The 12,531-nt window shown below is 33.7% G+C and overlaps 1 protein-coding gene across 1 annotated transcript; it reads left to right on the top strand.

Annotated features, from left to right (window-relative positions):
- The first annotated feature begins 24 nt into the window (after positions 1-24).
- On the top strand, positions 25-12,208 carry LOC134252782 (uncharacterized). Its single transcript, XM_062735305.1, has 15 exons — positions 25-187; positions 1,362-1,463; positions 3,773-3,871; positions 5,545-5,643; positions 5,764-5,855; positions 7,095-7,446; positions 7,555-7,761; positions 7,893-8,194; positions 8,296-8,804; positions 8,925-9,082; positions 9,357-9,484; positions 9,572-9,663; positions 9,753-9,916; positions 10,601-10,725; positions 11,364-12,208. The coding sequence occupies exons 1-15, from the start codon at positions 65-67 to the stop codon at positions 11,851-11,853; spliced, it is 3,042 nt and encodes a 1,013-aa protein (XP_062591289.1). The 5' UTR covers positions 25-64; the 3' UTR covers positions 11,854-12,208.
- The last annotated feature ends 323 nt before the right edge of the window (positions 12,209-12,531 follow it).

Raw genomic sequence — 12,531 nt, 5'->3', positions numbered from 1 at the left:
GAAGCGTTTTAAATTTTCAGTCTCCTTGAACAAAAGTAGAAGACGCAGACCCAGCAGATACGAGATGACTTTGAAGGAAAGACAACTCTTGGAGGCGGTGGATAAAGGCCACACCAAGATGATAGAGATTCTGATCTCGCAGGGCGCAAGCGTCAACTGCCGAGCTTCACTCGCCGCCAATAATGAAGTTGGGGAACATTGTAAAATTTTTTGTCCGGGAATGATCTTGTAAACTGTTCCTGTAGGTAAAACCTTTTTAGGGTTAAACATGTTATGTAGAAACGTGCACGTGCAACACGTGAAATGACCAATATAATAGATATAGCCACAACTGTTCTATTTTTAGATGAAATGCTTTGAAACTCATAATGTGAGGATATATTAGTAGTATAGACTTGGTGAAAATAGAAAGACGCGCATGCACGTGCACTTCGCTCTGATTGGCTGCAACTAAAGTCTCAATATCTTTCTTGTTTTTTGATTTGAAATTTTGAACATAGCCACATTAGGATATCCAAAGATGAAATAAAGCAATTATTATGAAAACACGTGCATCTCTCAATCTGATTGGCTGAAACTTTAAACAGCTATAACTCCCTTGGTTTTCGACCAAACAGGATGGGATTTGGAACATGCAGATATAATGGACTTCTACAAGCAAGTATGGTCACCATGCACATGCATGCACGTGCGTGTACATGTGCTGCATCTTTGGCTTTTAAACAGCTATTTTTTGTCAAAAGTAAATGTAATGGACTTCTACAAGAATGTATGGTCACCATGCTCATGTTTACACGTGCGTGTACGTGAAATGAGTAAAATCAAACATACACTTGAATGAAAAAAAAATAATTTAATAACTTCTTTGTAGAGAGAATAGAGTTTGTCTTATTTAATGAAGCTTACAGGGAATATGGCTCCAAAAGGGAGTTGGGGAGCGTTTGGGGAAATTCGGTATCCGTTTTATCTTTTACTTTTTTTGTCAAAAGTGATACATTGTAAACAAACAATCCACTTTTAATGAAGAAAAAAAGTAAAAACTTACTAGAGAGAGGATGTTAGCAATACGGTTGCAATTTAAAAATTCACGTTTTATTTTAATGAAGCTTTGTTACAACACGAAATGTAACAACAACACAATATATCGTAAATCAGGCTAATTACATTTTGCGTAATTACATATATTTTACATTAACATATATTAACGGAAAATGTATGTCAATCCCAATTTATTATTTTTCGCGTTGTTATTACATTTGCATCGTTACAAAACCTACAACAATTATATAGCATGACTAGATTAAAAAAAAAAATGAACTGAAATAAAATAAACATTCTATATTTTTTTCTATAATTTCAAGGATGACGGTGCCACACCTTTGATTAAAGCAGCTAAAAATAGAAATCACGTGGTTCAAAAAATACTCTTACAAAAAGGAGCAGATATTACTGCAAGGGATGAGGTAAGAAGAGAAACACATTTCGAACACTCCTGGTCCGGCATTTTCTACCGGAATACCCAACAATATTTACATTTCCAATGTCTTTGTCCGAGATAAAATTACCAATTGTAAATGTAATTTATTTCCTCATGAATCTTTTGGCGCGGTTCCAAAAAAAACACATGCAGGGCGGGACAACACCTAGAGAGAAGCAGGCTTGGAGCCCGTGGATTGGCGGAATCAAAGCATGTAAATATAAGGAATAACTGTCAGATTTTCCGAATTCATGAAGATGATCAATGGATTGGCTTGTGTGATAATTTTATGCATAAACGCCTTCGGCGTTTATGCAAATTATCACACAAGCCAATCAATTGATCACTTCATGAATTCGAAAAATAAGACAGTTATTCCTTAAATCAATCAATCAACCACCGGTATACTAACCTATCTTCCTTAATAGTCAAAGAGGGAGACATTCATGGAACATATATATCATTTGTCAATAATTTAGTTTTAGTTGTAACACGTCACAATGGGTTACGCCAAAAACGTATCACTCCGCTTGACGTTACTTTTAAAATATGCTTTATTTGAAGGTATTTCAAGTGGACAAGTTGTCTTATTATTGTCTACATTGAAATTAAATTATAATGAATGAAGCTTATTTTAACTTATTTTATACAATATAATAACTTGAGGCAATTTACCTTTTTTTTAATAAACTGCTCAATTCGCGGTTAATAAAGGGTAAACTGCCCCAATTTATACCAAGAGAAACACAACATATATTTAAGGAATGTGTCATCTGACCTTAAAATAAACTTCATTCCGTAAATATTCAAATGGTTTTTATGAGTCAGAATGAGTGAGTATTTAAGAAAGCTAATGATGCAGATGTTTTCAAGTTAATTATGTTCCCCAAACGGAGTTTGGGAACATATTGTTTTTACTCGGTTTCTTATTATTATTATTATTATTATTATTCTTTTTTTTCTTCTTTGTTCTCCGGTACTTTTTTTGTCCGGAAGTGTTCTCAGAAACTGTTCACCCAACTAAGTTAAAACCTTTTTAGGGTTAATAGGTGTCAAGTGTAGGTGTGCACAACGAAGGTCATTTTGCGCGCATACGCATGCACGTGCGTGCGCGTGAAATGAGTGAAATGACTGATATACTTATTATAGCCATAACTTTTACAGTTTTTATTGAAATGCTTTGAAACTCATTCTATAAGGATATATTAATAGTCTAGATAATATGACATGGTCAAATTAGCACGAACTCACGTGCATGCACGTGCGCTTCCCTCTGATTGGCTGAAACAAAGATTTCAATATCTCTTTTGTTTTTTGACGAAATGCTTTGAAATTTTAAACATAGTCATGCATTAGGATATACTACAATATAATATATAGCAGGTATCATGAAAACACGCGCATGCACGTGCGCTGCAATCTGATTGGCTTAAACTTTAAATGGGTATAACTCCTTTGATTTTCAACCAAACAGGATGGGATTTAGAACATAGATAGACATAGTGGATTCCTACAAAAAGGTAAGGTCATCATGCACATGCATGCACGTGCATGCACGTGAGATGGGTAAAATAAAAAATACACTTGATGAAGCGTATTTTTTAATACTTTTGGATTAAATGCTTTATTATTTTATTATATTAATGTATATAGATAGTGTAGACAAGAGAATATGGTCATTACGCACATGCATTTACATGTGCACGCGTGCAAATGCTAAAATTTGAATATACTCGGTATACTTCAGGGAAACGTTGTTAAAGTGTAAAATGCATAGAGTTTGTCATTTTTAATGAAGCTTAAAGGGAGTATGGCACGAAAAGGGAGTTGGGGAGCGTTTGGGGAACATCTGTAACGGTTCCCGTTACAATTAGCCCTAGTTATCATTTTTTTGTTTTCTTAGTTTTCCTACACCAGTGCCATTTATTATCAATACCTAAATACGATCAAGAACAACATGGTGTTGATGTTTGAAATTGGTATCAGATTCACAGATTTCTCTTGAAAATTGAAGATTAAATTAAAGATTCAATTAAATACATGTTCAACAACTGCAATGCAGGTGGCCAGGGCCGATAAGTAAATGAGCATAAAGAATAAAAAAACAAAACCTTCTGTTTTGAAAAAAAGTACATTCAAAGGGTAAATGAGATAATTCACACTGTAATTTATATAATAATCTAGTAATCATCATACCATTTTTTCTTGTGAAACACAAGTTTTAATATTACTCATGACTGTATCTGCAAGATAGAAAACGATAGAATAAGGATTTTATCTATCTTTACCATACAGTTGGGACTGTCGGCGATTCATTACACGGCGGAGCCAGGAGACACAGAAACTCTAAAGCTGTTACTGGCCTACCAGTCACCGATAGACGCCAGGGATGTGGTAAATATCAGGCTCTCATACAAATTATCACGACCATGTTATCATATCTAGAAATGGGATAAAAATCAGGTTCTCATACAAATTACATGTATCACCATCATGTTACTTCTCATATATAGAGATGTGGTAAATATCAGGCTGTCATCCAAGTTATCACCACCATGTTACTTCTCATATCCAGAGATGTGGTAAATATCAGGCTCTCATCCAAATTATCACCATCATGTTACTTCTCATATCCAGAGATGTGGTACACAAATATCATGCTCTCATCCAAGTTATCACCACCATGTTACTTCGCATATCCAGAGATGTGGTACACAAATATCATGCTCTCATCCAAATTATCACGACCATGTTACTTTTTATATCTAGAGATGTGGTAAATATCAGGCTCTCATCCAAATTATCCCGACCATGTTACTACCGGTATATCTAAAGATGTGGTAAATATTAGCCTCTCATCCAAATTATCACCAACGTGTTACTTCTCATATTTAAAAATGTGGTAAGTATCGAAGTTCTATCAAATCTGTCCAAACACTCCTAATAATGTAACATCATTATTTACACACTGAATTGTCTATGATACGCTATGTTCCGCTTTCCCGATCATGACAAGGAACACACGGCGGGTGTGACCGATCGGCAGGGTATGTTTAATCCTCCTTGGCACCTGATCCAACCTCTGATTTTTTGGAGGTCCTCGTTTTTGCTCTGCTCCTGATTTGTATTTTGGACTTCCTGTTTGAATACTGTTCGTTATCTCCATATTATCGTAGCCAGAGAAAATATGCGACTTCCATTTGAATACTCCCAACAATGTGACGGGGTATTTTATCAGGCGTCTCCATATGAGTGAAAAATTCTCGAGAAGGGCGTTAAACAATATACAATCAATTTATCAATCAATCAGGCGTCTAACCTAACACTCCCTAATTATAATTATAGCACAACCACCCCTTGTTGAAAATATTATAGTAATATATAGTTAGGAGAAATAATCACTGATTATAAGTGGCCATGGATTAAGGACATACTTGTATGCAGTAGCAACATACAACTGTACAGTTTATGTTATGTCTGTGCTACATGTATCAAGATTTTCTTTATAAGAACGAATATATTGATAGGGAAGAAACTTGTAATGCCTGTATTACTTGTATTAAGATTTTCTCTATAAGAACGAATAAATTGATTGGAAGAAACGTACATTCATAAATACTTGAGGTATATAGATGCGGACGTGCAGAAAATATTTCAAATGCATCAATGCATATAATGCATTGTTTTTGTGTAATTAATAATTTGAAAATTTGATTAAGGAAAGAAAATAATTTACTATTACAAACAGCATCTGCTTAAATAAGTAAGAACAAGAATGCACTGTTTCTATCGAGGCCTAAAGTCAGATACATGAAACTTATGGAGATAACGAACAGTATTCAATATTAAAGTCCATAAAACAATACAAAATGGGAGGAGAGCAAACAAGGACCTCCAAAACATCGGAGGTGGGAACAGGTGCCATGGAGAAGTAAGCAATCGGAACATCACGAGTTCGACCTTTTCCGACAAGTCGAGAAAACGGTTTTTTTCTTGACGGAAAAGACCGAGTGATGTTACGATGTCCTGAGGGATGTTTTCTCCAATATAAATTTTCTAATTTTCAGGAGGGGTGCACACCTCTTCATTATGCCGCAGATCGCAATAATTTGGCAGCAACAGAAATTCTCATCTTTTGTGGGGCGGACGCTTACTCCAAAAATAAGGTTCACTGTTTATGTCCAATATTTATTTGTTGTCCGTGACACAACTTATGCTATATATTCATTCATATTCATACTACTGATGTGACCTAAGTTTAATTTCACAATTGATTTTTTTTATAGAAAGGAGTGTGCCCATATTCTATCAACAGAAATGAAGATTTCCGAAAAATCGCCAGTCAGTCCAAAAAAGTTTTAGAAGCCATTAAAAACAAGTATGGCATATTTCATTATATCAATGTAATTTAATTTATCCTTAAAAGTTTATTCAAAAGGTGAAAATAACGATCAGTGATCGAAATAAAACCTAATGATAGGTTATATTTGCTTACAAGGTCATTAAATTGACCACAGAATTTACGAAATGCTGACTTGACACGATGTTGCTGATATCCCAATAACATGAACTTTTCTGTCAGTAGCCATCCTCAGTTTTAAAATTGATTGAATTTGGGAGGATGCCCTTGAGTATCAAAAATTCAGGAAATGAAACACCATATGCAGGTTTATGGGCAGGATATTATTACATAAATAGGGACTGTTGACGATGAAAAAAGTTGAATTCATCTCGGTTGTATAATAATTAAATTGGGAGTTGGGACTTACCGTCAATGGTCAGTAAAACATATTAAAATGAAACAAATGTGTCAGACTCTGTGGCGTATTTTATTACAAGTTCACTTGCATACATCGAATCAACTTATGAACGAAAATAGCTGCTGTTATTTGTTTAAGAAATAAAGTTTTTATGTTGCAATAACCTTTATAATGTTGTTTGAACGATAAAAGCCGAGGCTTTTATATTTCAAACAACATTTCGAGACCGAGGGGGTTATTCTGATCTGATAATTTTTTGATGACGTTCGTGATTTATTGGAGAATAATGTCCGCGGCATTTCTTTGATCTCGGCAATAGTCGTAGAAAAATAATTGATAATACAGCTTCGATATATCCAAATGTTGCGTTGAAGGTCACAACAACAGTTTTCTCATGTCTAACCCTAATACGAAATTCTACTTTGTTGGAATATAAAAACAGGTCAGCTAATAAAGGAGCACAATAAATGCCCATTGGAATTCCAACAGTTTGTTTGAAGATTTGGTCTCCAACGACTACATAAATCTTGTCAGTGAGGAACGCCAGGATACTGATACTTTCAGCTTCAGAATACCTTTGTGTGGAATCAGAATTATTTTCAACAAAATAACTTTTTTTGATGACCGATCACAAGATATGACTGCGATTTTCGTTCGAAATATATTCTTTTTAATTTTTCTGTAAGTTTCCACAGGTATGAAATTAACATATTTGTTGGTGTACCTACAGATTATCGATACTATTGGCGATTTCCATGTTTTAGAATATATTTCATTATACAAATCGGTGCACGTGCTGGTTTATTTTACATAGATGTAGTTGAACAAAACGATGAAGTTGCTGTTTTAATTTTCAGAGATGTGATTATACAACACGATGAACTTTTCCCAGGAAAGGTTAGTTTCTTTGAAGATATTGAACTTAGAATATTCACTCCCCACAATTTTGATCTGACTAGCATCAGCTTCTTGTGTCGACGTGTTCGACCGGAACTCTGCATGGAATCACTTAGGCCTGTCGGGAAAGAAATCTTGATCAGCGATGCGTTTGAGTATATAACTTCTACTGTTCATGTAAGAAGAATGGTAGAACTGGAAGTTCCACTTTACGATCTTTCTGATCCATACGAAGTAATCAAGATAAAAACGAACGAAGGTGTTATAGAAGATCCATCTGCAATAGTTGAAGGACCAACAATATTAAGCGAGGTACAAGACACTAATTAAGATTCATTTTCATAAACTAATATTTAAACTGATGGAATCAAAGATAAATGAATTAAAGCATAGTTTACATTGTGTCTTTTGATTTTTTAGCACTCTGGGATTTTGCGCTGGAAGTTAAGAATACGTTTGGATATTACGAAAACAAAATCCTTTATTCTTATCACAATACCAAAGGTGGAGAAATTTCCTGTAAATGGAGATATATCTAGCGGAGGGGATTTTGTTTCAGTGGTAGATAGATTTATTAACATAAGAGTTGCTCCGGATACTTTCCATTCAGGGACAGTCAACTTAGAGGTAAAAAACGATATCATTGTCATGTAATCCAGTGATAGTTTTTCATGTAAAATATGATTAGAAATAAAAATCTTTACTGCTGAAAATGTTCATATCCATGATTGGATAACATTCTGATGAGTTCTTTACAGGTTATTCCAGCTCCAGTGTATAAACCTGAACACTATAGGGCAGTGTTGTCCCTTGGTCACTTCTACGACTTGCACCACAGTCAGGGCTGTAACAGGTTTCAAGAAAATGGGGTAACATTTACTTCTCCTTTACCCCACGAGTATGAAAACGAGGGAGAACTATGTGTACTAGCAGCAGATATCCCAGAAGATTTCGATCCCGACTTAGACGAGCCTCTGGACGAAAATGTTTGGGAAATTTTGAAGAGAGATCCGAAGATACAGAAAGGAAAAGTTTCTTGCGATCTTTCCCACTTCTCGACGTGAGTGTAATATAAAATTATAAGAAGATGAAGCCCTATTGTCATTTCATTTGCTCTGTTTCATTTAGCGTGTCTACAAGAAAGTGTATGATTATTTTCAGGCACGTACTGGTGGAACGTAGTGAGGGAGCCCCAGACAAAGAATTAAAATCCAACGTCAATAAACTCCACACTAAAGCACTGAAAAGAGCAAAAATAGTCCAGTTTTTTGCTGTGATTAAACCAAAGCCCGATAATCAATATGACACAATTCTAGAGTGCGCAAAACCTCAGAAAATAAAGGATAGGCTGAATTACTGGAAGACTGAAGACTATATAGTGTTGAGTCCGAAGTGTACTGGAGAATATGAATCTTATGAAAAACAGGAATATGATATCACAGTGTCCGGTAACCTTAAAATGTTTGCTGGAACAAGCCAACTGGAATTTCACTCAAAAAGACAAGAAAACTTTCAAAGCATGAATATATCCATTTTAAACAAGGAGGAGCCTCAATCAGGTTCTCTAGATGTGATAAAAATGCCAAAACAGAAGAAATTGACCAGCATCATTCTATGGCTGTCCGATTTGCCTGTTAAGAAAGTTCGAAAAGAAGAAGACACATTTAAGGGTATGATGTTTTTATTGCAGTCTCGGTCGAACATTTAGCTTTAAGATAAAAGAAATGGTGTTAAATACGACATAAAACGTAATTGTTCTACCAGGTATTTCTTTTTTTTTTTAAATCAAGGTTTTACTAGAGAGAAACTGCTCAAGAAAATTGTTTCCAAGCTCGGTCAGGAATGGGTTCAGTTTTGTGTTTTGCTGGGTGTTCCATTTCACAAAGTGGAAAAAATTCGCGTCGAGTCGACAACAAAAAGTGCATCACTAGGAAAGAAGGTCGTAAAGGTCAGTGATGTTATACGAGACTTAGTAATACTCAATTTAAAATAAGTAGCCAAAAAACCTAAATGTTATCAATTACAATTTTCATTATAAAATGTTCAAACTAAATCTTATATATTCTTAAAAGATAAAGGGTGTTCTACCTCTATAGAACAAATTATTAACTACAGTGTGAAATCTTGCAAAGATCATTTTCTCAGAAATGGAAGCGTTTACTGACAAATAGAACAACCGATCTCAAATAATGATAGTAATTTAAAAAATCTTGTTCAAATAGATATTGCTAGAATGGCGAAAAAATGCCCAGCACCTAGACGATATGGGAGTGGTGGATCTAGTCACGTCGCTCTCCAGAGTGGGGCGGAAAGACGTATCAGACTGGGTTCATAAGAAATTGGGTCAATGGTATGTGCCAAGCTAAAAATATATTCAATTTTTATTGTGCTCGCATTCGACTCTTGTGTTTAACCCAAGATTTTGTGCTGTTTAAAGGTTGAAAGAGAATGAATTTGAGAAAGGTGACAGGTTTTATAAGTGGGCAGAAAATGCCATGAAAGGAACTTTGGAGATTTCGAAAAATGACGGTAATATTTTCAAGTATTGAAGTCATGACCAAATTCAATATAAATTCAAAAGCTACACCTACTTCCACGTCTTCTTTTTTGTTTTTTAGATTACCCAGAACCAATGTCAAACGAATTCTTTGTTCTACTGGTTGAAAAATTTGCTAATCCGGAATTTCAGAATTTAGGTGTGTCGCTAGGAATATCAGAAAATCAGAACGCCAACATATTTGCCGACACAACTTTTCCTAATTACCAATATAAAGTTTTACATGTGAGTACTGATTTCATCTTGTGCTTGATACATATTTCTTGAACTGAACTCCTTTTCACCGAGAAAACGTTTTTTTTTTGTTTTGTTTTTTAATTTTTTCTTAATTTTTTCTTATAAAAATTTCATTGTCACAGTGTGAAAGGATTTTTTTTCACAGTGTGACTTTTTCTTTTTAGTGCGAAAATTTCCTTGATAACAAAGATTGTTAAAAAAATTTTGTCATTATAATATAAGATAGATGAAAATAAATAAACCACTCTGGCAGCGAATAAAACTGTTAAAAGTACCAAAAATATGTTGCTAAATCCATGGATGTTTACAGTGTTTTCACCTCACATAGCTATGACGTCTCAACCAGTGAAAATAAAGACGCCGTGGATGACTGTATAACAAAAAGACTGCAAAAAAAATCAAAGAATGGTATTTTAAAATGTAATTTCAAAAACCTTGTTTTGTAAAGTCATCGATTCAGGATTTTTGAATTTTCATTCTTATCTGAAAATATCAAAAATCGTCATTGTGACCTTGTTAGCAAATACACCTTTTATTCATTTGGGCAACTACAAAACATTGTATATGCCTTTTATTTTTTCTATTTTCATTTATTCTTTTTACCTGATTTTTTTATTAGAAAATTTCCTTGATATTTTGTTATTATTATTTTGTCATTATAATTTCTTTTAGATGTTGATCGTGGCACGTGAGCTTCATGAAGACCGCATTGATGCCCTATCAGACCTTATTAAAGCTCTCCAATCCAGTGAAAATAAAGACGCCGTAGACTGGATTAACAACTGTAAAAATAAATGGTATTTTATGATAATTTCAACAACCTTGTTTAAAGTCATCGATTCGTAAATTCTTATCTATAGTCGTCATTGTGACCTTGATAGCAAATACACCTATCATTCAATTTGTTGCATGTTCACAATTGTATTTTTAATTCAAGGAAAATTCCATTTACCTGATCAATTGACGAAAATAATTAGCACTACTTTCAGGGTTCCTAACACGCTGCGTGACCTGTCAATCAGCAGTTGCTAAATTTCCTATTAAGTTGATCACTTAATTGTTAAGATTCTATGTTTATGCTCTGTTCACAATTTACTTTTGTATTTTTTTTTTAGATCGTCAACCGTTTGATATCTTCACATTTTCAAATTTTATTGCTTCCATTTTATGGCTGTTTAGGTTGAAGTTTGTTGCATGTCAACTGAGTTTTTACTTCAAGGAAAATGGACTTTTTTAAACCTATTTTCAATTGATAGAAAATAATTAGCACTATTAAAGATTTTTCGTTAGTCACTAAGACCTCTAGTTTTTAATTTAGACCAAACTTGGGTTATTCGTGGATAGTTTCCATTCTTTATAAAGGAACAAGTATTTTGAATTTTGAATAAAGATGAAAATATTTAAATTTTTTTATTTGCTTTTTCTTTTTGTATAGGACAGAGAAAAATAAAGATACGAGGGAAATGACTAAATTTCAGCTTGATCTTGAGCGATCCATTCGGAAAGAGGAGGGGAAGGAGGACGACAGTGAGGTAGAGGAGGAAAATAGCGAAAACGACGAGGACGACGACGACGAGGAAGGAACTCCTCAAGCAGTCCAGAACGAGGCTGGGAATGCCACCTCAGAACAAGATCAAAAATACAACTCCGAACTCAAAGAAAACAGAGATAGTATTACATTCAATAAAAGTGATCAAAAGTCAAACGAGGACACTGATGGCAAATCCAAATTTAATGAATCAGAGCTTAAAGAAAAGAAGAATGTCGAGAAACCATCTGACAAAGAAAATGAAGTAGATAGGTCAAAAATACAATCTAGTGACACGTCTGCTATCAGTGATCTAGAGAAAAAGGCAGATGATGTACATTTGTCTGTAGACGACAGTCGTAATACAGAATCCAAATCTGAACTTGTAATAGAATAGCAAATAAGAAATTCTTTCAATAATGCTATTGTGTAAATCCTTCATTAGTAAAAAAATTTTATGTTTTATCTATTTAATATTGCAATTGTGTGAATGTGACATTTGTCAAAATTGATGTTTTTAACCAATTGTCCAAAATTATGTTTTATAAACATCTACAAAACCTTTCAACGGTACAAGATGAAGATTTACAACTACCTACAAAACCTTTGAACGGTCTAAAATGATGTCTATTAACTATTCAATGATGTGTTTTGTGCATGATACATTTGTCCAAAATTAAGATATAAAACTATTTACAAAAACTTTCAACGTTCCAAAATTATGTTTTATTACTATCTACAAAACTTTTTAACCATCAAAAACTATGTTTTATAACTATTCAATTATATTTTCTGTCCAAGATGACAATATTCAATAACACTATTGTTTGAAGTGCAACATTTGTCCAAAATAATATTCATAACTATCTTCAAAACATTTACACGGTCCAAAATTATGTTTTATAACTATTTAATAATACTTTTGTGCAAATGTTAAATGAAGTTTTAAAACTATTTACAAAACTTTTTAACAGTCAAAAATTGTGTTTTATTACTATTCGATAATACTTTTTGTTCAAAATGACAATATTCAATAATAATATTGTGTGAAATGCAAAATTTGTTGAAATAATAT

This window comes from Saccostrea cucullata, unplaced genomic scaffold (genome assembly GCF_032062105.1).
Source record: "Saccostrea cucullata isolate Sc308-1 unplaced genomic scaffold, CSIRO_AGI_Scuc_v1 ctg101, whole genome shotgun sequence".
Classification (NCBI taxonomy): Eukaryota; Metazoa; Mollusca; class Bivalvia; order Ostreida; family Ostreidae; genus Saccostrea; species Saccostrea cuccullata.
This window is presented reverse-complemented; position numbering and strand designations above follow the sequence as displayed.

Coding starts and splice junctions, on each gene's coding strand:
- LOC134252782 (XM_062735305.1), top strand. CDS start 65: ATGACTTTGAAGGAAAGACAACTCTTGGAGGCGGTGGATAAAGGCCAC. Junction 9,485..9,571: donor CATAAGAAATTGGGTCAATG/GTATGTGCCAAG, acceptor TGCTGTTTAAAG/GTTGAAAGAGAATGAATTTG. Junction 10,726..11,363: donor AACAACTGTAAAAATAAATG/GTATTTTATGAT, acceptor CTTTTTGTATAG/GACAGAGAAAAATAAAGATA.